General features: G+C 46.9%; 1 protein-coding gene and 1 non-coding gene across 2 annotated transcripts in view; one reads left to right on the forward strand and one right to left on the reverse strand.

Moving 5' to 3' along the window:
• Window positions 1-2,071: 2,071 nt before the first annotated feature.
• LOC112135046 (U4atac minor spliceosomal RNA) lies at window positions 2,072-2,197 on the reverse strand. The gene has a single exon (XR_002916360.2). It is a non-coding gene; the product is annotated as a U4atac minor spliceosomal RNA (small nuclear RNA).
• A 6,831-nt stretch (window positions 2,198-9,028) lies between these two features.
• The window catches only part of B4GALT1 (beta-1,4-galactosyltransferase 1), a 56,651-nt gene continuing 42,253 nt past the window's right edge, over window positions 9,029-23,426 (forward strand). Inside the window, exon 1 of the mRNA XM_002819701.5 lies at window positions 9,029-9,683. Coding sequence (XP_002819747.3) covers window positions 9,272-9,683 — 412 coding nt within the window. The 5' untranslated portion in view covers window positions 9,029-9,271. The remainder of the gene's footprint in view (window positions 9,684-23,426) is intronic.

Raw genomic sequence — 23,426 nt, forward strand, 5'->3', positions numbered from 1 at the left:
GAGGGAAGGGCTTATCTTGAGATTTGGGGGTATGGTTTGAGTAAAAATAAAATTAATGGAAAGTCCACAGTTTTTTCCCCTACAAGAATTGTACCGGTGTAAGCAGTAGTGGCTTGAGCTAAAACAGACAAAGATAGTTCAACATGAAAAGAGCACACTGGGTACCCAGTGAAGCATCTTGAACAAGTTACCAGACTGTGAACAAAGCCTATTTCTTTTGGAAAAGGAGGAATGACTCAAAGGATGGAGCCAAAAGCTCCAGCCAAGGGTAGAGATAAGAGCCACAGAGAATCACATTCCCTGCCCCTGGAGCAGGGGGAATTGGTGACAAGTGCATGGTTAGTTCTCACATTTGCTAATGGCTGTTATGTGCCTCTTATTAATCTCCTATTCTAAATGGGAGTGTCTATTGTGGTTTTCTTGTCCTTGTACTTCCATTATATGTTAGATGTGTGGGGGAAAAGTCACTTAAGGAGAAGTTGCAAGTTTAGTACAAATAATTTTTTTAGACTACAGTCATACATCGCTTAATCATGGGGATTCTTTCTGAGAAATGTGTCGTTAGTCAATTTTGTTATTGTGCAAACATCAAAGAGTGAGTCTAAATCTAGATGGTACAGCCCACTATACATCTAGGTTATATGGTATGGCCTATTTCTCCTAGGCTACAAACCTGCACAACATGTTACTGTACTGAATACTGTAGGCAATTATAACACAATGATGAGTGTGTAACTAAACATATCTAAACATAGAAAAGGTACAGTAATAATACACTGTAAAATATAAAAAATAGTATACATGTACAGGGCAGCTTTATTATAATCTTATGGACCCATCATCCTATATGCCGTCCATTGTTGACTGAAATGTTGTTACGTGGCACATGATGGTATTTGAGAGTAAATTTCCGATATGATGCCCTATTACTCCAAAACCCTTTTGTGTATATTTCCAGTGTAACCGCAATATAATAATGAAAACAGGAAGTTAACATGGCTACATTATTATCATTTTATCCTTAGTCCCCATCCAAGTTTCACTGGTCATCCCAATAATATTCTTTTTTTTAATTTTTTATTTTTTTAGTGACAGGGTCTTACTGTCATCCAGGCTGGAGTACAGTGGCTTGATCATAGCTTACTATAACTTCAAACTCCTGGGCTCAAATGATCCCCCTGCCTCAGCCTTCCGAGTAGCTAGGACTACAGGTATGTACCACCATGTCCAGATAATTTTTAAAATTTTTCATGGAGACAGGGTCTTGCTATGTTACCCAGGCTAGTATCAAACTTCTGGCCTCAAGCGACCTTCCTGCCTTGGCCTCCCAAAGTGCTGGGATTATAGGCATGAGCCACCACACTAGGCCTCCAATTTTATTTTTATATATATACATATATATATATTTTTTAAGACAGAGTCTTGCTCTGTCGCCCAGGCTAGAGTGCAGTGGCGTGATCTTGGCTCACTGCAACCTCCACCTCTCAGGTTCAAGCGATTCTCCTGCCTCAGCTTCCCAAGTAGCTGGGATTACAGGTGCACACCACCATGCCCAGCTAATTTTTGTATTTTTACTAGAGACGGGGTTTCACCATATTGTCCAGGCTGGTCTTGAACTCCTGGCCTCAAGTGATCTGCCTGTCTTGGCCTCCCAAAGTGTTGGGATTACAGGCATGAGCCACTGCTTCTGGCCCCCAATAAGATATATATATAATTTTGAAACACAGTCTCACTCTGTCACCCAGGCTGGAGGGCAGTGGCACGATCTTGGCTCCCCGCAACTTCCACCTCCCAGGTTCAAGCGATTCTCCTGCCTCAGCCTCCTGAGTAGCTGGGATTACAGGCACGTGCCACCATGCCCAGCTAATTTTTGTATTTTCAGTAGAGATGGGGTTTTGCCATGTTGGCCAGGCTGGTCTTGAACCCCTAACCTCAGGTGATCTGCCTGCCTCAGCCTCCCAAAGTGCTGGGATTACAGATGTGGGCCACCACGCCCAGAGAATATTCTTTATAATAGAAGGATCCACTTTAGAATCACATGTTGCATTGTTTTTTTCCTTCAGTGTTTCATTTTTCCAAAAATTACACCAAGCTAAAGCAAAGCTCTAGTTGATGCGGGTGTGTTGTGTAGACGTTAGCAGTACTGCCCTCACTACATGCTCTTTGGACAGTAGTGCGACCCCAAGAAAAGGATGGTTAGTTGTTATTTCTCTATTTTCCTTCAATTGTGATGGGAACATTTTCTCAGTCTTTGACTATTATGACCTTGACATTCTGGAAGATTTCAGGATGGTTGTTTTCTAGAATGTCTCACAATTTGGATTTCTCTAATGTTTCCCATTAAAATTATTAGCATTTCTTAAGGCAGTACTTGAAATTAGGTAAATATATTGTTACTCATCAAATTCCATTTATTTATATCACTATGGATTCATAGTTTATTTTGTTCAATTGGTAATAAATTGTTTCTATCAATATTTATTTTCATTCTCAAATTTTTCCATATTTGGCCAATGGGAGCCCCTTCAAACTGATTTCTGTGTCTTTTTGACATAATCTTATCATTCTTTGAGTTCTTCCTCACTTTCTGACACAAGATTTTCCAGGTTCATCTTGTAATATTCTTAGCCAATCCCTGGAATCAGCAATCAGCCTTTTCTCCAAGAATACCTAGGTCCTTTTATTGGAGAATGGTGTTTAGAAACCAAGACTTGGCTGCTAGATGTGCTCATGGCCTTGGGAAATTTCTGCTCCCAGACAATACACACACACACACACACACACACACACACACCCCATTCTTATTTCATCTATCACTATATTGAAAATCATGAATTTACACCAATTTCTCAAATTTAAATAATGTATCAAAGGATTCATTTTAGTTTTCTCCCTGTCTATATTTGTAACTCCTCTGACTGTCAGAAACTTGGGTAACTCTCATCTATATATAGGTGCTATTTTTTTTTTTTTTTTTTTTTTTTTTTGAGATGGAGTCTCGTTCTATAGACCAGGCTGGAGTGCAACGGCCCGATCTCGGCTCACTGCAACCTCTGCCTCCCAGGTTCAAGTGGTTCTCCTGCCTCAGCCTCCCGAGTAGCTGTGGATTACAGGCATGTGCCACTAAGCCCAGCTACTTTTTGTATTTTTGGTAGAGATGGGGGTTTCACCACGTCGGCCAGGCTGGTCTCTAACTCCTGACCTCAGGTGATCTGCCCGCCTTGGACTCCCAAAGTGCTGGGTTTACAGGTGTGAGTCACCATGCCCAGCCATATAGTTACTTTTTAATCAGTGTTCCTGTGTTCAACACTCTCTTCATCACGTCTTGGCTTCAACACCCTGTACTCGGTTGCCCTACTTCACAGGAGACTTCCTACCATGCTCAGGTCCTGAGTCCCTTTTTGCTCTCCTGGGCTTTGACCCTCTTTGCTGGGCTGCTATCCTCCCCACCCCCACCCTTACCCCTCCCTATCCTGGTTGGGCTTTGACACCCTGTCTATGCTGTTTGGACTCTTATGTTGCTCAACCCTACCTAGTGACTTTTTAACTGAATTTCTCAGGAAAAGGGAGAAAAAAAAATGGAATAAGGTAATTTGTCTTTATAATCCACAGGTCCCTCTTTTATCTTTATTTTTTAGAGATGTTACCCAGGCTGGTCTCAAACTCTTGGGCTCAAGTGGTCCTCGCACCTCAGCCTTCCAAAGCACTGGGATTACAGGCATGAGCCACTGCACCCAGCTATCCATACCTCCCGTCCCTGAACCTGAGGAATATACCTGTGAAACTGTGTCCCAAAGAGTTAAAGAAACCAATGACTAGCAGAAATTCCTGAGTTTGCAGGATGGCAGATAAGAAAAGAAACAATGTGCTGAAATGCCAAAACTCCCTCTGCTTGAGATAAAAGAACTGGCTGAAATCAGTTGGAACAAATAGGGCAACTGGGCTGTTGCACAGAAAGAGCTTTCTGGTGTCACAACCCAAATTTCCACCACGTTTCATTCTAAATCCCCCTGAATTGCACATGTGACCCATGAAGAGGCATGAAGAAATAATTGTGCATGACTGAGGACTTTCCAGACCTCCCCTTTCCTTCCACCAGTTACTTACTAATCTCAGAATCCACCCCCAAACATTTTTCTGATAAAAACACTACCTTAAAGCCAGCCCAGGGAGACTTGAGCCAGCCCAGGGAGACCTAAAGTCACCACAGGGAGATTTCAGCTGGACTCTTCTATCTCCTTGTTGGCCTACCTGCAGTATAAAGCTTTTCTTTTCTCAAAAACCTGGTGTCACAGTATTGGTTTCTAGAACATTGGGCAGTGAGTGCTTTTGCGCTTTGGTCGGTAACACCTGGATCTGATTTAGACAGTACTTTGGACCTGAAGTCTTAATTAGTTGAACCTTTGGGGGATTTTAGGAAGACACTAATGTATTTTACCTGTGAGGAGAATCTAACTAATTTGTGGCCACTGGGAAAACTACTGTGGAATAAAGGTGCCTGACAATTCTTTGCCTCTCCTCCCGTGAAGAGGTGGAATCAGCCAGGTGAAATGGCTCATGCCGGTAATCTCAGCACGTTGGGAGGCCAAAGCAGGAGGACTGCGTGAGCTCAGGAGTTCGAGACTAGCCTGAGCAATATCGCAACATCTCATCTCTACTAAAAATTTTAAAATTAGCTGGACATGGAGGCGCATCCTGGTAGTCCCAGCTACTTGGGAGGCTGAGGCAGGAGACTCACTTGAGCCCAGGAGTTTGAGATTACAGTGAGCTGTGATCACACCACTGCACTACAGGCTGGTTGACAAAGGAAGATCCTGTCTAAAAAAAAAAAGAAAAAACAAGAGGCAGAGACAGTTTTACTCCCCTTGAATCTGGACTGCCGTATAAACTTGTTTTAAGCAAAAGAATTCCCTGGAAGTGATGCTAAGGCTGGGCTTTAAGGGATCTCCATCTTCTGTATTTTTGAAACGCTCCTTTTTGGAATGCTTCCTCTAGTTTGTGAGGAAACCCAAGCAGCCACATGGAGAGTCCTTTGTGGAGAGGTCCAAGTGGAGAATGAAGGCCCCATAACCCAACCCATTCTGAGTTTCCAGCCCCCAGACAGCACCAACTGCCATTCACATGAGTGAAGCCATTTTGGAACTTCCAACTGTGCCAGTGCCTCAGCTGACACCATGTGAGGCAAAGCTGCCCAGCCAACTGCAAAACTGCGAGAAATTGTTGTTTCAAAACAGTAAGTTTTGGGGTAGGTGTTACACTGCAATAGATGACTGAAATAACTATCTACCATGTGCCAGGCACTATTTGATGCCCTTCTGATCCATGAGGGTAAAAACAGAAATGTAACCTGACAGGTGCAGAAGAGGGCGCCATAGGAGGGCAGAGGAAGGCCAGCTGCAGGGAGAAGCAGGGAGCTGGTGATTCTGGGCAGATGAGCACATGGATGGGCCAATGGCCAAGCCCCCATGCCAGCTTTTGGCCAATCAGCACTGCAACTTCCTCCTCCATTTGTCTTGCTGGATGGCATTAATTTTTCACCTGACAAAGTAGAGAGTGGAAAAGAGCTGGAGACAGTGGGGAGGAAGGTTGCCTGGGTCTGTCTCACTAGCACCAGTTCATGTCTGGACTGCTGGACAATGTTGTCCCAAAGGTTTCTGGGCCATCTGTATTATTTGTAATTGACTGATTCTAGGTGCCTGTGGATCAGGGGCAGCTGAGACTAGTGCTCAGGCCTCAGTGGACTCTGCAAGTTCCTGAGGGATAGGCAATCAGCAAGTGTTGTTCCTTTTCCTCGATTTCTGGCCACAGTGTGTCCTGGGACAGGTCTGTGATTCTTAATACCCCCCGCAGTCCTGTCTCCTGGCCATCATCTATACCAATGGAAGACACATCCCCATTTCCCCCTCCACTTAATTTTCAGTTGCGGGACTAATCTGACCCACCCTCACTCACTGGCCAGGCCGACTTTACCCCTAGACCCAGGATGCTGGGGTCAGCTTCACCTTTACCAACTCCTTGGAGAACTCCACTTTACGTTCTAAACTAAATTAGCAATAATTTTTCCCTTCTCTCCTTCCCACATCATCAAGATGATCACAGTATTTAAAAAAGTATTTTAACAAATAGCCGGGCTCGGTGGCTCACAACTGTAATCCCAGCACTTTGGGAGGCCGAGGCAGGCAGATCACGAGGTCAAAAGATTGGGACCATCCCGGCTAACACAGTGAAACCCCATCTCTACTAAAAATACAAACAAATTAGCCAGGCGTGGTGGCGGGCGCCTGTAGTCCCAGCTACTTGGGAGGCTGAGGCAGGAGAATGGCATGAACTCAGGAGGCAGAGCTTGCAGTGAGCCAAGATCACGCCACTGCACTCCAGCCTGGGTGACAGAGTGAGACTCCCTCTCAGAAAAAAAAAGTATCGATTCAGTGCCAACTATGTGCCATGCTCAGTTCTAGGGGCTGAAGATACAGTAGTGAACAAGAGAGAAATTTCCTGTTCTCACGAAGCTGATCTTCTAATGAGGGAGGCAAGACAACAGAAAATAAATGCATAATGTTGCGTAGTTGATATCCACTCTGAAAAAAATCAAGCAGGTTAAGGCTGGGCGCGGTGGCTCACGCCTGTAATCCCAGCACTTTGGGAGGCCAAGGCAGGCGGATCACCTGAGGTCAGGAGTTTGAAACCAGCCTGGCCAACATCAGGCATGGCGAAACCCATCTCTACTAAAAATACAAAAAATTAGCCCGGCGTGATGGCAGGCACCTGTAATCCCAGCTACTCAGGAGGCTGAGGCAGGAGAATCGCTTGAACCCGGGAGGCAGAGGTTGCAGTGAGCCGAGATTGCACCATTGCACTCCAGCCTGGGGGCAAAAGCAAGACTTTGTCTCAAAAAAAAAAAAAAAAAAAAAATTCAAGCAGTTTAAGCAGATTTGGGCAGGAGGCCATTCTGCATAAGGTAGTCTGAGAAGGTCTCTGTCATAAAGTGACATTTAAGAGACCTGAATTGAATGAAATATTGGGGACAAGTGTTTCAGGCTAGGTGAACAGCAAGTACAAAGGCCCTGAGGCAGGAAGAAATATGGCAAGTTCAAGGGATAGCTATCAGGCTAGTGTGGCTAAGGCAGGTCCAGCATGGTAGAGTGACAGATGTGGGTGGGGAGGGAGATAGGAACCAGATTGAACAGGGCTTCTATGGATTTGGTTCTGAACAAAATGGCATGATCTGATTTATGCTTACAAAGATTTCCTGGATGCTCTGTGGAAAACAGACTAGGGAGGAGGAATGGAGGAGGTGGAAGCAGGGTGTCCAATTAGTAGCTGCCATATAACTCAGGGCAAGATGATGGTGGCTTGATCGAGGATGGTTACATCAGAGTTGGCTGGTGGTGAATTTTGATGTTTTGAAGGTAGCACTGACAAAGCTGGCTGAGGGCTTGCAAATGGCATTGAGAGCAAGAGAAGCACATCAAGGACACCTTTTAGATTCTGGGGAACTGAATAAACAATAGTATCACTGTCTGAGGGAGGTAAGAACGGGAGTGGTGTGTAAGGAGTAGGTTGCTGGGGGCAAGATGTGTTTGAGATGCCAGTAAAATAAGCAGTTGAATCTGGAGATCAGGGAAGAGATCTGGGCTGGAGACAAATCAGTGATCAGCATTTGGATATTATAAATCATTCTGAGGGAGTGAGTGTAGACACAAAAGAACATCACGGACTACGGTCGGGGCCTTCAGCAACTGGGGAAGAAGTCCAGAGAGGAGACAAAAATGGCCAGTGAAGTGAGGAAGATCAGAAGGACCTGGTGTCCAGGAAGGCAAGTGAGGAAAGTTGATTCTGTATGATCACAACCAAAGTGTCAACTCATAAGCCTTCATTTTCTCATCTGTGAAATGGACATCGTAACACCACCTACTTCATGGCAGATTGTACTGGCACACAGCAAACTCTCAGAATAAGGTAGCTACTGTTATTCCCTGCTGGTTGGCTGCCAGAGCCCTCAGCTTCCCTATCCACATTACTGACAGCACCTCCATGAGTCTTTCTCTGGGGTGAGGTGTCTCTGTTCACTCAGGGTCTGAGGCCTCTGGGTCAAATCGAGGTCAAGTGGCTTCGGTGCCTAAGTCTCTCACCCACACAGCCTTCAGCCCTTACTTGCAAATCAACAAAGGGTAAACCTGTGGAAAACACGGGTTTCGGAGCCAGAATTCTGCCTCTTGCCAGCTGTGGGCTCTTTGGCAAGTTTCTTAATCTGCCAGGGCTCCACTCTACGACATGGGGAGAACTGCTACTTCATGGGACAGTGTGCAGCCCAGTGTAGACTGTAACGCCGGCTGCTCTCCTGCACGCTGGCCTGGGAGTTAGAGGCTTCTTGCTGCTCTCCTCCTCAAAGTATACAGGGCTCCCGCCACACACACATCTGGAACCAAGCTGGTCTGAAAGCCCCTTATAGCCCAGGCTGGGGAGGCACAGAAGTGGCAACCCGTCCACTTTCTTTGCCGCAGGACCCCCCGTTAAGCAGAGGGGTCCAGCCGGGCTGAGTTAGGGAGGGGGTTTCGAACGTGCCACTCCTCGCCCGGCGTCGAAGCCCGTTTCCTGGGTAACCTTTTGCTGCCTCTCTTCCTAGCCCACCAAGGCCCACTGGCCAGAACGCCGCCGCGGCCCCAAACCACCCCAGATAACCACCCGCCAGCTGTCCTCTCCGTTCTCTCCGCCGCCGCGCTGCAGGCCCAGGCTCGCACCCGAGTCCCTTCGCACCCCAGGAAGTGGCGAGGCCTGTCGAGGGCAGCGTGGAGGAGGAAGAGGAGGCGCGGCTCAACGCGACCGAGCTCAGGAGGAAGAGGGCGGTGCGCGGCCAAGCGTCGGAGCTCCAGTCAGACTCCGGGGACCCCACGAGGCCGCCCCGCCCGCTGCCCACCCTCCCGAGGCCCCGCCCAGCTCGCCCATCCCGCCCATCCCGCCCATCCCGCCACGGGCTGCCCCGCCTTCCCGCCCTCGTCCAGAAAACCCCGCGCCCGGCCCCGCCCCCGCCTCCGTCGGGGCCCCGCCCCTCCCCTCCCCTCCCCTCCCCTCCCCTCCCCGCCGGCGCCTCGGGCGGCTTCTCGCCGCTCCCAGGTCTGGCTGGCCGGAGGAGTCTCAGCTCAGCCGCTCGCCCGCCGCCGCTCCGGGCCCTCCCCTAGTCGCCGCTGTGGGGCAGCGCCTGGCGGGCGGCCAGCGGGCGGGTCGCCTCCCCTCCTGTAGCCTACACCCTTCTTAAAGCGGCGGCGGGAAGATGAGGCTTCGGGAGCCGCTCCTGAGCGGCAGCGCCGCGATGCCCGGTGCGTCCCTACAGCGGGCCTGCCGCCTGCTCGTGGCCGTCTGCGCTCTGCACCTTGGCGTCACCCTCGTTTACTACCTGGCTGGCCGCGACCTGAGCCGCCTGCCCCAGCTGGTCGGAGTCTCCACACCGCTGCAGGGCGGCTCGAACGGTGCCGCCGCCATCGGGCAGCCCTCCGGGGAGCTCCGGACCGGCGGGGCCCGGCCGCCGCCTCCTCTAGGCGCCTCCTCCCAGCCGCGCCCGGGTGGCGACTCCAGCCCAGTCGCGGATTCTGGCCCTGGCCCGGCTAGCAACTTGACCTCGGTCCCAGTGCCCCACACCACCGCACTGTCGCTGCCCGCCTGCCCTGAGGAGTCCCCGCTGCTTGGTAAGGACTCGGGTCGGCGCCAGTCCGAGGATTGGGACCCCCTCCCGGATTTCTCCGACAGGGTCCCCCAGACATTCCCACAGGCTGGCTTTTCTACGACAGCCAGCCTCCCTCTTCTGGATCAGAGTTTTAAATCCCAGACAGGCTCGGGACTGGATGGGAGAGAAGGTTTGCGAGGTGGGCCCTTGGGGAGTCCTGTTGGAGGCTTGGGGCCGGGACCGCACAAGGAAGTCCCGAGGCCCCTCTAGTCCCAGAACCAGAGAAGGCCTTGGAGACTTCCCTGCTGTGGCCCGAGGCTCAGGAAGTTTTGGAGTTTGGGTCTGCTTAGGGCTTGGAGCAGCCTTGCACTGAGAACTCTGGTAGGGACCTCGAGTAATCCACTCCCTTTTGGGGACTGACGTGAGGCTCCCGGTGGGGAAGGAGACTGACCTCTCGGTTCACGTGTCTTGCCATAGAGCCACTCTCCTGAGAGTGGGTTTTTCTCCTGATCGTTTGGGTCAAGTGACTTCTCTCTGAACCTCAGGTTTCTCTTCTGGGATAATAAATGGTCACCCTTTCAAGGGGTTGTTTTGGAAGATTATGTGAACAATGTAAATAAGGGCTTAATTAATGAGGGTAAGCCCTCAGTAAATTGTCACTGTGTGTTCATTTCTTCCTCTGTGTGGATCGTGACCGAGAGCCCTTCCCCCTAGCCTCCTCCCGGTATGGGAACGCAAAACCTAGGGGAGCAGGGATCTCTCCCAGGGGCAGAGAGCTTGTGTACTCTGGGGGCTAGAGGGCTAAAATATAACCAGTCAACACCACATTGCCCATTTCTGGTACTTCCGGTAGCAGCCTGAGTCTCAATTATCTTGCCCAGATTATCTGAACTCTGACCTCTAGCCTGTTTCAGCATAGGCAGAGAGCTTGAGTAGGTGAGTTTGCATTCCTCATAGCAGGAGGCTGAGCCTAGTCTGGACTTCTCTTTGACCTGTAACCTACAGGCCCACAGGCCCAAGGCAACCACAGGTTGCTTCCAGAGTTACCACACAGGTGGTCTCTCATTTCTAATGCTAAGTTTTAGATAATTGTTGTGAGTGAGGGGCCCTGGCAGGCAGGATGAAATCCTGCCGATAGGAGTTTTCTGTCACTTTCCCACAGAGCCCTGGCTACTACATACTCTTGCTCAATTTCGCCAGTAATTGCGTCAATGTGTTCATATCAAGTTTGGGAAGAACATCTTGGAATTGGTTAGACATGAACTGTGGTAGTAATGGGGGCTTGTTTTTTTAAGCAGATAATTAAATTCCTTTGCATTTGATGATGATTCTGGGAAGCAGACTAGTACCATAAAATGAAATGGACTCTGCCTTGCTGCTAAGTGTCTGACTTGAGACATGCTATCGAGTTTCTCAAAATCTCTTCCTTGTGTAAAATGTGGTTGTCGATGATTACCTTACAGGGTTTTTTTTAAGACTAAATGAGATCATGTACATTAAATACAGGCACTCAGGCTGGGCACAGTGGCTCACGCCTGTAATCCTAGCACTTTGGGAGGCTGAGGGGAGAGGTTAGAAGTTTGAGACCAGCCTGGCCAATATGGTGAAACACCATCCTATCTCTACAAAAATACAAAAAAGTTAGCCAGGGGTGGTGGCATCCCAGCTACTCAGGAGGCCGAGGCAGGAGAATTGCTTGAACCTGGGAGGCAGAGGTTGCGGTGAGTCAAGATTGTGCCAGTACACTCCAGCCTGGGCGACAAAGCAAGACTGTCTCAAAAAAAAAAAAAAAAATACAGGCACTCAATACACCGCATAATAATAATATAGTAATAATATTTGCTTAGGACCTTTAAAAAGTTTCATTTTTTCAGACTCCCACTGAAATGGCTCTGAACAGCAGAGTGAAGGGGGAGAGAGACTGAGTCTCCAGGCCAGAAAAAGGCCAGGTTTTTTGCTTTTGTTTTTAGTTGTTGCCTGGATATTGCACAGAAAGAAAAAATAATTAGCAAGTTAAACAAAAGTACCGCAAAGTTGATTAGATTGGTATTTGAGTATCACATCTTCTCTTGGAAGCGTAAGAGACAAGGTCGTGACCATATCTCTGCTTAGTTTTGTTTTGTAATGGTGTTGCTAGTGATCGGCTTGTCACCAGTTACTGGTGTTTCTAAATGGACTGTAATTGGCTACTTGAAAGGACTTCCCGAGAAAGAACATTTTGGAGGACGAGGAGAGAGTGCCTTCTCTAGTTTGGCTGCTTTCGTGTGACATGCAAGGGACCATGACGTTTAGGCTGCTGCTGAGGCAGCCCCAGAAACGGGGGCCGAGAGGTCTTTTCTTCATTTTAATAGGGCCTGTAGGTTTGGATGGTTAGGTACAGTTCTCAGAGTGGAGGTTCCTGGCTATGAGGCCTTGAGAAAGCTGAAAGTCTCCTTGGGAGTGTGTGGGTGGGGGGAGTCGAGCCCATCTGTTCATGGGCAGGTGTCAGCCAAAGCCCTTGCGCGTGGTTTTGTGGTTGGTGGGAGAAAGCATCCGTGGGGTTTAGAGTTGTGGCCTTTTCACTACTTGCAGTTCCTTTCCCCGACTTGGCTTTACTTTCTGGTGTCCAGGGGTCTGGGCCAGATGCTGAGATTCCTCTCGGCTGACAGGTGTGGGTTATAGGTAAGCCCTTCCCTGGAGGACATAACGCACTGGATTGGACTGCTGATGGGTTGCTGTTGGAGCCGTCAGGGCCTTGGAATAGTCTTCAGATAGACTTGGGTTAATGTGACCTGGGGCAGGCTGCAGGTATGGAGCCATAGTACCCCCCGCCCCCACACCAGGCACCCTGCTATGGGCTAATGTGAGGCTTGCAGGAGTGAGTGATGCAGTGGGAAGGTGGGCCTTTCCTGAGGATTCTACAGCTTTCTCCAGGAAATCCTCCAAGGTAGTTTAGGCCTGCAGATGCCATGCTATCCTTCTTTCCTAACCCTGTCTCAGGTCCTCAGCAGGGCCATGCAGCATCCACTTATCACCCTGCAGCGAGGCCCTCTTTTCTGGCCACCTGGGTGTTTGCCTGCTGAGCTGGGAGGAACAGTGGCCTTGGGCTTCTTCCCCCTGTCATGTTTATCTCTGCTCAGATTGGGCAGCAGCTCAATGGGACTTGAGCAGCTGTGGCACTGCCAGTCTGGAGATGAGCAGGATGATGGGGGGAGGTGGGCAGTACCTGAAGCTGAACTGGTGAGAGAGGCAGGCTGGCCTGGGGGCTCAGCTGGGGCCTGGGATGGTTGGTACAGTCCCCTCAGGGGGTAGGGGAGTGAGTGTTAGACTGCTTAAGCCTCAGAGGCTGCTCTTGCCCACCTATGCTTTGAGGAGATCTCTTCATTTGTTCAAAGGGAAGACTCTGATCTAGAGATGGGCACTTGGACCAGCAAACAGCAGCTACAGGTAGCCAGGGCACCCGAGGAGCACTTGCTCATGAGCCGGTTTCCCTGGTTTTTATGGGGGCTGTCGCTGAGCCTCTGCCAGGGTTTGTGCCCTAGCACTTGCTGGTCTTTGCTGGGCTCTCAGCTCTCGGGTGTTTCTATACCAGCACGTTTCCCCACCAGCACGTTTCCCCCTCCCTCATATGCACACATGTGGACGCAAGCAGGCTGCCCAGGACAGAGTGTACTTTGAGGCTTGGGAAAGGACTGTCTCTCGCCCTTTCGGGGATGAGCCTTGGAACCTCATCACCTTCCGGCTTGGGGTGGAGCTTCATCCTGGGGGTTGAAGCTTTAGGCTCAGATAACTAGTCTTGTAAGCCAGTTTTGTCCTGTTGTTTTTTTTGTGGAAAATAATGTATTGACGTATACACAGACATTCTTTGTCTAACAGTCTGAGATTGAGAAATACCCTCCATGACTATTTGGTTTGCTTTCATGGTGAAACTTAGTCGCTTTCTTAGACACAGCCTATGGCGATAAGAGTGATCCCTGGCTGCTGTAATTCATTCCAGACTTTGAGTAAAAACACGGCGCCGCCTCCACCTGCAGTGGAGCCTCTGATGAACCAAATGGAAACTCCTTGGGGAATGGGGAGCAAGAGCCAAATGTGGGATTGGACTTAAACTGCAGCTTCTTAGAACTGTAGCATTCCACGATGAGATTGTCTAGTGCTCTTCCTGGAGGTTACTATTCAATAGTTGGCTAGTGCACAGGTTCAGGGGTGACCTGATATGCCCTGAAACAGGGTGACCTGTTTCAGAAGACGATCCCTGCAAGGTGTGTGTCTTGGTCCATCTGAAGGGTCTTGTATGGTGATCTTGTATGGATATCCATGATGGCTAAGGCATCTGATAACTTCATTCCTTCAGTTCCAGCAGTGTTCCTGTATTATGCTGGGCACTAGAGCTTCAAAGAAGAAAACAAAATGCCTCTTCTTCAGGAACTCTTAATTTAGGCAGGGGAGGCATAATTGAACAGTGCTGACGTCATCTAAGGGAACCAAAGTGTGTATTTATCCCCTTCCCTATCACTCCCCTCCCTCCTTCATTTCTTCCTTTCTTCTTTCACAAACTCCAAGTTCATATCAAAATTCTCCAGCCCTGGTTTTATTTGGTTGTGTGAAAATTTTCCTCTAATTTCTGAAGCTATGCATTAGTTCTGCTGAGTAATCTTTAACTTGCTGCTTTATAATGATTATAATGAGATATCACTGGGTATTATGGTCTTTGGGTAGCAGCAGGGTAGCGATTTCCAGGCTGGGACTAAGCTAATTTATGGGTTGGGAATTATGGGGCAGTTAATGGCAAGGCAGTCCAAGCCTTCCACAGATTCCACCCTAGGGACCATCCAGACTTAAGGAACAGGGCCGGCAGGCTCATCCCCTTTGCACTCAGCTGGGCTATGGGTGTATGTTTGTGAAAGAGGTTTATTCAGTAGTCATACCTGCTGATTTCCCTGCTATCTGTTTACCCAGTGCCTCCTGTACATTGTTTCTTACTCTTTGTTCTCTGCTCTTACTGTGAAGAAGCAGAGACTGGAATTCTGCTTGAACCCACATCTACCTGGAAATTCCAGTTTTCCTTATCCAGTGGAGCAGCAATCCAGTTGTCTTACGACAAATGGTCTGCCCTTGAAGCTTAAATCCTTTGAGGGCCTGGCATGGTGACAGTTTTACATTTGGCTTTGGTATAGACTGGTGTGGTCCCTGGGCAGTGAGGTCACTGTAAGGCCAGCCAGCCAGACCCTGGCTCCTAGGGGAATTAAGAAGGCATGGGATTAGACTCACAGGGTCCCTCCTGTCCCTAAACTTGGTAGGGGTTCCTGGGAGCCAGACTGTGATTGAGATTGTAGAGACCTGAGACCTGAGTTGTAGGGGCCTCTGTGTTGATCTGGGCCATTGCAGGATGAGCTGAGGCGGTCACTAGCTCAAGGAGTGATCTCAGGATATTGTTCTGTAAGTCAGAGACCTACAGGTTGGAGAGTGGGGCTTGGGGGTGGGGGACAGGGTTTAGTGGGGAGCTGGTTCTGGGTGAATGTGGCCTAAAGGGATTTGTCCTTAGAAGACAGAGGGGTGAGTCACACACTCAGTGTTTCAGGTTCCACTTTGCAGCTTGGCCTCAGCCCGCCCCTTCCCTGCACAAATGAAGGCCAGGGGCTATATAATTGGCTGTTGCTGAATTCTTTGGCAGTGATTTTAAAGTCTGGTCTGAGTGTGTTATGTAGCTGCTTCTCTATCCACTCCCCACACCCGCTGCTTCTCCAGAGCCCCTCACAAAGCCCAGGCAGAGAGAGAGAGAGAGAGAACAACTTGCCTCACAGGGATGTTGGGGATAGTGGTATGGGTCTTTGCTTTTGCCCTTTGAGGGGGGATAATCTCTTCCTTCATTTTAAAAGTAAAAAGCAATGCAGGCTCATTGAAAATAATTTGAAAAGTTGAAAGAGATATAAAAGCACACCCAAATTCCTATCACCCAAAAGAAACATACTGGCATATTTCCTACTAGTCTTTTTCATGTTTGAGAATATAGCTGATATCTTTTTTTTTTTTTCTTTTTCTTTTTGAGACAGGGTTTTTGCTCTGTCACCCAGGCTGGAGTGCAGTGATCATGGCTCACTGCAGCCTCGACCTCTCGGGCTAAGCGATTCTCCCACTTCAGTCTCCCGAGTTGCTGGGACCACAGGTGCACACCACCATGCCTGACTAATTTTTGTATTTTTTGTAGAGATGGGGTTTTGCCATGTTGCCTAGGCTGGTCTCGAACTCCTGAGCTCAAGTGATTCACCTGCCTTGGCCTCCCAAAGCGCTGGGATTATAGGTGTCAGTCACCACACCCAGTGTTATAGCTGTTGTCTTTATAGATGGACAGATAGATTGACATAGATTCATGTAGATAGCCTGGTGTTCAGCATTTTTCATTTAAGATTCTGTCACAGACTTGACCCTATACCTTTAAAAATCACAAAGGCATTATCATATTCTGTCAGCTGAATCTGCCATAACTTAAAAAAATAATTCAACTGTTGCTGAACACACACATATACATATATAGTTTTTGTTTTTTCTTAGTGATGTAGTGATGCTTGTGCAGAAAGCTTTATGTACTTTTTGGATGGTTTCTGTAGGAGAGCTTTCTAAAAAAGGAAAAAAAGTGTTGAATGTTTTTTGAGAAGGGCTAGATTTTCAAGCCAGTCTTACAAAAGGATAGACTCATTGGAAATTCCAGATTTGCTTAGTGCTGGCAGATGAGTATCACTTATTGCTGAACAATGTGTCTAGAATTCTGATTAAAAAAGAAACTAGGTCCAGGAAGTGCCTGGGGGCAGGGGCAAAGGGCCAGGCTACAGGATAGGCTCTTAGGATCTGGCTGAGCAGAAATCTGTGGTGAACAGAATCGGTGGGGCTGATGCTTTCTCAGTAACTTCTCCATTTGTTTCTTTAGCAGCTAAGTCCCTGTGCTGGACTTCTGTGGACTACTGTGGCTCTGGGGCTGTGGTGGTGGGTGAACAACAGCTAGCTAAACCAGCTGTTGACATCATTGAGATGTGACGCACAGGAAGGTGGGAGCAAGCTTGCAAATCAGATTCTGAAACATATAGCACAGCTCTCCCACCTCCAGGTGGTCCTGAGATCTAGGGAGGAGCCATAGTGAGAAACTTTAGGTTTCTAGGAATTCTCTTAGGGAGAAGCTCTCTTAGGGAGAGGCAGAACCTGATTCTCAGTTGGGGCTGGTTCAGGTGGGTTAGATCAATAAAGCCTCAGGCCAGTGTGCCAGGCTATTCCCAAGGAGTATACTTTGAAGTTACTCCCTTCAGAATGTCCTCAGTGGAGATAAATTCTCTCTGAGGAGCAGTTTTGTCTGCCGGGGTCATTTGGCACAAAGCCTGGAGCGCTAGGGCAAGGTTGCACTGAGGGAAGGGGCAGGATTATGTCAGCAGTGTGACGGATACGGTGTGAGGTCAGGCTCCTTCCTGCCCCAGCACGGGGGCCTAGAGGTCATGGGGAGGGTCCCTGGCAGGGGATTCAATCATTGCTTGGCCCCATGACAGGGTATATTCTAAAAATGCCTTAAGTTTTTTTCTTTCAAAGTTTCTTCCTGTTTTGCATAATGGCCTTTTGCCTTTGACATCCTGAAACCGCAGAGCTGTCATTGGTGTTGCAGGACACTGCCAGCTTGGAAAAAATCAACAACAAAAAAAGAAACAGGAAAGGATGTGGAGTTAAGGGTGCGGCCTAGGGAAGCTGGTATTTGTGTTATGGGATTGTGGGGATGTGGTATTGAGGTGTTGGGTAGCGCCTGACATTTAGAGGAGTACTCTGGCCAGAGTCCCTGCCTGCCCAAGAATAGGTAGAATTGAGTCTTCACACCAAAGTCAGGAGAGACTCTCCCCAGGAAGAGAATGAATAGGGACTCATTTCCTCATTCAGCAAACTTTTATTGGTAACTACACTATATGAAGTGTGAGAGATAGACATGAACAAGAGAGGCCCCCACTCTTGGGCAGTCCCTTAGTAGTAGTAGATAGACTCTGGCAATATGGTGTGGTCAGAGAGAGGAAGCCTGGGTGCTTTGAGGGTACTGAGGAGGTGCAGGGAGCCAAATGGGTGGTCTGGGCCAGGGCCAGAGTCAGAATGAAGGACCTCTCTTCCAGACGTTGATTTTAGCATCTCTGTCTCTCAGTATGTTTGAACAGTCTCCCTTATTGGAAGGGCAGGAGTCTACTGCTAAAATTAACCTGCGATTTCCTCTACTTGCTGTCATGTGGAAAGAATACTAAAGCTGAAATTCCAAAAGTTGCACACCTTTACCAGCAGGGCAGGAGAGGAAAGGAAGTGGAGGCAGAGTGAGCTGAAGATGATAAAAGAAAGAGAAGGTGGTGCAGTTTGGACTGTTATGGACAGAGGAAGTCTGAGGGTAGCTGGACTGAGGGATCAAAGGGAGGCAGTTGAAAGGGAAGAGAGCTGCAGAGAGGGATTTCTTGGTCTGCAGAAGGTAGGAGCAAGCCTTGAAGGCCCCTGGAGTGAGGATTCCGAGCTCTGGTCTTCATTCTTTTTCTAATTCATTACATCATTTTAGGCAAGTCCTAACTCCTTTGGTCTCTGTTGTCTTTCTGAAATTTGAGTGGGCTGGGCCTGCTGGTCTTTAGCCTCTGTCTTTCTCTACCTCCTAGATTCCAGTTTGGCGAGTGGGGGGGGGGGGGGGGAACCTGCTTGTATCTGCAACATGAAAGGCCTCTGGAATTCCTTTTGAAGCTCACTACCCATGAGGCTTCTGCTAAGGATTTCATCATGTCTGTCTAAGCAGACATAAAAATTTTAGCAGGTGGATGACCCATAGAAATGGCACAAGGAATGTTTCTGTCACACTGTGGTATTTGATTTAAGAAAGTTGTTATCCTCTCTGTGCCTCAGTGTTCTCACTTGTAAAATGGCAATAACAGTATCCACCTCACAGATGTTATGAAATACAGGTAGTAGCCATGAAAGGGCTTAAAACAGTGCCTAACACAGAATAAGTTGTGAATATATGTTATTTATTGTTGGTAGTATAATACTTATTTGGCTTTTGCTTTGTAGGACCTTTTTTTTTTTAGTTGAAAATACAATGTTACCATGTTAAATGTTAAAAAAAATTCTACTTACCATTGTAACAGAACATGCTCCCACTCCTGTATATAACAGAGCTTGCTATTACTTTTCAAATGCATACATATTCCAATGCATATATTCCAGTGCAGTTGTAGAGTGAAACTTTGCATGCAGCCATTTTTATCCAACATTATCTTATAAAATGTTATGTTGTTTATGATTATCCTAATTATCTTTTGTTGCTGTCTAGTATCCTTATAGATATTCCATTAGCATACACTATTCCAGGTTTCACTATCGTAGATAATCTAGAGATGAACATTTTTGTAGTGTGTAGCTCTTTGCTTCAGTTGAATTACTTTCCTGGGATAAATTCCTGGGGAAGAATTTCTAGGCCAGAGGATATGGTCATCTTGACAATACTGATTCACGTTGCCGCATTGCTTTCCAAGAGGTTTGGAATCATTCACAGGTTCTAAATTGGAAAATCCTGGCTTTTGAAGTATGTGGATTCTAAGGGCGAGTTGGATCTAGCTGGAGCCTCACACTGACACTTCCATCCTCTGTGTGTTTGTGTGTGTGTGTGTGTGTGTGTAGTTCCCTGTGCTGGACACCATGTGGCCTTTCTGGACATTAGGGTTTTCCTGTAAGTGATTGCCTCAGAGCAGTTCCTGTTGAATTCACTCTGTGTCCACAAAAGGAGCCTTACTGTGGCTCTTTCAACACCCACCTACCTTTGCCAAGTTGGTTTACAGAAAGTAAGAACATTCTTTCCTTCTTCCTTGATATGTGGTGTTAAACCTATAGCATGGGGCAGGCTCTGGCTTTAAAAACCTGACTTAAAAATAATGGTGTTGATCAAAAAGTTTGTGGATCGGTTTTTGGAAACACTGCATGTAGCCATCCATAGAAACTCTTATATTCTGTTGGGCTAGCCTGGGCGCCTGATCATTTAACTCATGTGGATGAACTTCTATGTAATAGCCCTGGTGTATGGGATCCAGAAACAGGGCCCTAATGAAGAAAGGCTTTTAAATTATGTTGGATAAAAATAAGTTGTTACAGTAGCCCAAAGTCTGCAAATATTAATTGCCAGTTCTGTCCTTGTAGTCATCCCCCATGTGCCTGCATCTTTTGTAGACTCTTGTAGATTCAGAAGCCCACTGAATTGCATAAATGATGGAATGATTTTAGACTTAGTGATTTCAGTGACTAAAAGTTTATAGATCCTGGCCGGGCACAGTGGCTCACACCCGTATTCCCAGCACTTTGGGAGGCCGAGGTGGGTGGATCACCTGAGGTCACGAGTTTGAGACCAGCCTGGCCAACATGGCGAAACCTTGTCTCTACTAAAAATACAAAAATTAAACGGGCGTGGTGGCATGCACCTGTTGTCCCAGCTACTCAGGAGGCTGAGGTGGGAGAATGGCTTGAACCTGGGAGGTGGAGGTTGCAGTGAGCCGACATCAGGCCACTGTACTCCAGCCTGGGTGACAGAGTGAGACTCTGTCTCCACCCCCCCGCCCCCAGAAAAAAAAAAAAGTTCACAGATCCAGCAGATGGGGCATATTTAATTTGTGACAGCCACTCCTTAGCTATGTCATATGTCTTCTTTTCCTTTGACTGCATTCCGCAGCAATCAGTTGTGACTTAATATGGCACTCTGGGCCCACTGAATTAGGTCAGAGCTGCTAGTAGTATATTGTTCCTAGAGACCTAGGGCAAGATTTTCTTACTACTTAAAATGAGGGAGATAATTTCTTACCTCAAGATGTTGGTAAGAGGAGTGAATGAGATTAGTTATATGGTAATATCAGTACTCTGAATGTCTTTTGATCAATGCCTAACTCATCTTCTTGGGCACAAAAGGCATACAGTCAGTACCCTTAGGCCACATATAAAATTCCTCCAAATGCAGGTTTTCATCTGCCTTGGGGCAGAGTCAAGAGAAAGAAGAGGAAGAGCTGTGAGGCTCTGACCACAACTTAGGGACAGAATATAGCCCAAAGCGAGTACCCCAGGCCACAAGGAGAAGGCCGCTATCTTGTTGAATCCACAGCACTGGAAACTTGGAGTGTGTGTTCCCCTGTGTCAGTTACACTGGAATTTTATGGTTGCACACATTCTTCCCTTCAGGTGGACATTGTTCATCAGTATCCTGGGCAAGAGGCCATCATAAACCACAGACAGCTGAGTGATTAGGAAGAGGAGCTGAAGAGGGAGCATTAGATGTTTGATTGAGTCTTAGGTGAGAAAGTATATCATTAAAACAAAAAGATAGATGTAGGTGGGCTGTCTTGTGTGCCTGGTGTGTTGGTAGAAAAACTAAAGCACAAACCTGTAGATAACCTGCTTTATTCTACCTTGGGGCTGGTGTTGGAATCCAGGATGCCAGACCCTAAAGTCCAGCTCTCTTTCCAACCTACTGAATAATCCGAGAGAAATCATGTTCTCTCTCTGGGCCTCAGTTTGCCCATGTATAAAATGAGATGAAGGATTGGCTTGGATGCTCTCCGGAGTCTCTTCCTGCCTGGAGTTCTGATGTAGCCATGTACTCCTGCTCAGCATCACTAAATGGCTTTGTGGTAGGACCATTGAGTGCTGCCTCCATTAGGGCCAGCTATGTAATGCTGGGGTGGCTGTCAGTGGGCCCTAAGAGCCAGGGTTGGTCTTACTGGAGAAATCCACATCCACCTAAACTTAAGACCCAGGGGTGTGCAATCTTTTGGCTTCCCCAAGCCACACTGGAAGAAGAGTTGTCTTGGACCGCATATAGAATACACTAATGATAGCTGATGAGCTTAAAAAAAAAACTCAATATTTTAAGAGAGTTCACGAATTTGTGTTGAGCTGCATTCAAAGCCATCCTGGCCGCATGTGGCCCATGGGCCATCGGTTGGACATGCTTGCTTTAGACCTTCTAGCAATTCTAGTCTCTAAACAGGAAATCAAAAGTCAAGATGAATAGATAAGTTGGTCAGTGTGAAAAAGTAATCGGTGGGAGCCACTGTAGATGCAGGGTTCTAGGCTCCATCAACAACCACCTACATCACCGAACAAAAGATAATGCTTGTTCAGCACTTATTACATGCCAACCATGGGAAAAATACTTCAGTTGCATTGTTTTCATGAACTCTCACAGCAGCTCTTTTTCTTGCCTAAATGCCCCGTGAAAACCTCCAGTACAATGTTAAGTAGATACGCTAAGAGACAACATACTTGTCTTGTTAGCGGGAAAATATCCAGTCTTTGACTATTAAGAATGATGTTAGCAGTGGGTTTTTCCTAGGTGCCCTTTATTAGGTTGAGGAAGTTCCTTTCTATTCCTGGTTTGTTGAGTATTTTTATCATGAAAAGGTGATGGGTTTTGTCAAATGCTTTTCTGTGTCTGTTGAGATGATCATGTGTTTTTTGTCATTTATTCTATTGATATGGTATATTATACATTGATTTTTCAGATATTAATCTTGCATACCTGGGATAAATCCCACTTGGTCATGGTGTATAATTCTTTTTATTTGTTGCTGGATTGAGTTTGCTGGTATTTTGTTGATTTGTATTCGTAACAGATAGTGGTCTGTAGTCTTTCCCTCCCTCCCTCCCTCCCTCCCTCCCTTCCTTCCTTCCTCTCTCTCTCTCTCTCCCCCCTCCCCTCCCCTCCCTTCTTTTCCCCTCCTCTCCCCTCCCCTTCCCTTTCTTCTCTTTCATAGTTGTTTACCACTGTCAGAAAGGGTCTGTTCGTTTTCTTTCCTTGTGAGATCTTTGGTTTTGGTATCAGGGTAATACTGCCTCAAAAAATGAGTAGGGAAGTGTTCCTTCCTCTTCTGTATTTTGAGAGAGTTTGTGGTCGGTTTTTATTAATTCTTCTTTAAATATCTGGTAGAGTTCACCAGTAAAGCCATCTGGGCCTGATGTTTTCTTTGTGGGAAACTTTTTGATTCCTAATTCAGTTTCTGGTTATAGGTGTATTCAGACCTTCTATTTTTTCTTAAGTCAGTTTTGATAGTTTGTGTCTTCCAAGGAGTTTGCTTCATCTAAGTCATCTAATTTGTTGGCATACATTTCATAGTGATTCCTTATGATCCTTTTTATTTCTGTTAAAGTTGGTGTAGGGATAGTCCCTCTTTCATTACTGATTAATAATTTGAATTTTCTTTTTTTCTTAGTCTTGCCAAAAGCTTGTCATTTTTATTTATCTTTTCAAAGCACCAACTTTGAGTTCATTATTTGTTCTCTTTGTTCTTATTTTTCTGCTTCATTAACTTCTCTAATCTTTATTAATTCTTTCATTCTGCTTGCTTTTGGTTAAGTTCGCTTTTGGTTAAGTTTGCTTTTTCTGGTGTCTTAAGGTAGAAGGTTAGGTTACTGATTTGAGATTTAAAGATCATGCACTTTAAACATTTTGATAGATACTGTCAGTTTGCCCTCTGGCTTTTTCTCATTAACAGTGTATAAGAGTGCTTATTCCTCACACTCATACCAGCCCTGGATGTTACTAACCTTTATATATTTGCCGGTATCATATTCAGACATAGTATCTTGTTTTAATATGTTTCTCTGATTACTGATGAAGTTAAGCAGATTTTCACGTGTTTATTGGCCATCTGTCTTTCTTTTTTCATTCTTTCTTTCAAGATGGGAGTCTTTGCCATGTTGCCCAGGCTGGACTCGAACTCCTGGGCTCAAATGATCTTCCCGCCTCAGCCTTCTGAGT

This window comes from Pongo abelii, chromosome 13 (genome assembly GCF_028885655.2).
Source record: "Pongo abelii isolate AG06213 chromosome 13, NHGRI_mPonAbe1-v2.0_pri, whole genome shotgun sequence".
NCBI lineage: Eukaryota > Metazoa > Chordata > Mammalia > Primates > Hominidae > Pongo > Pongo abelii.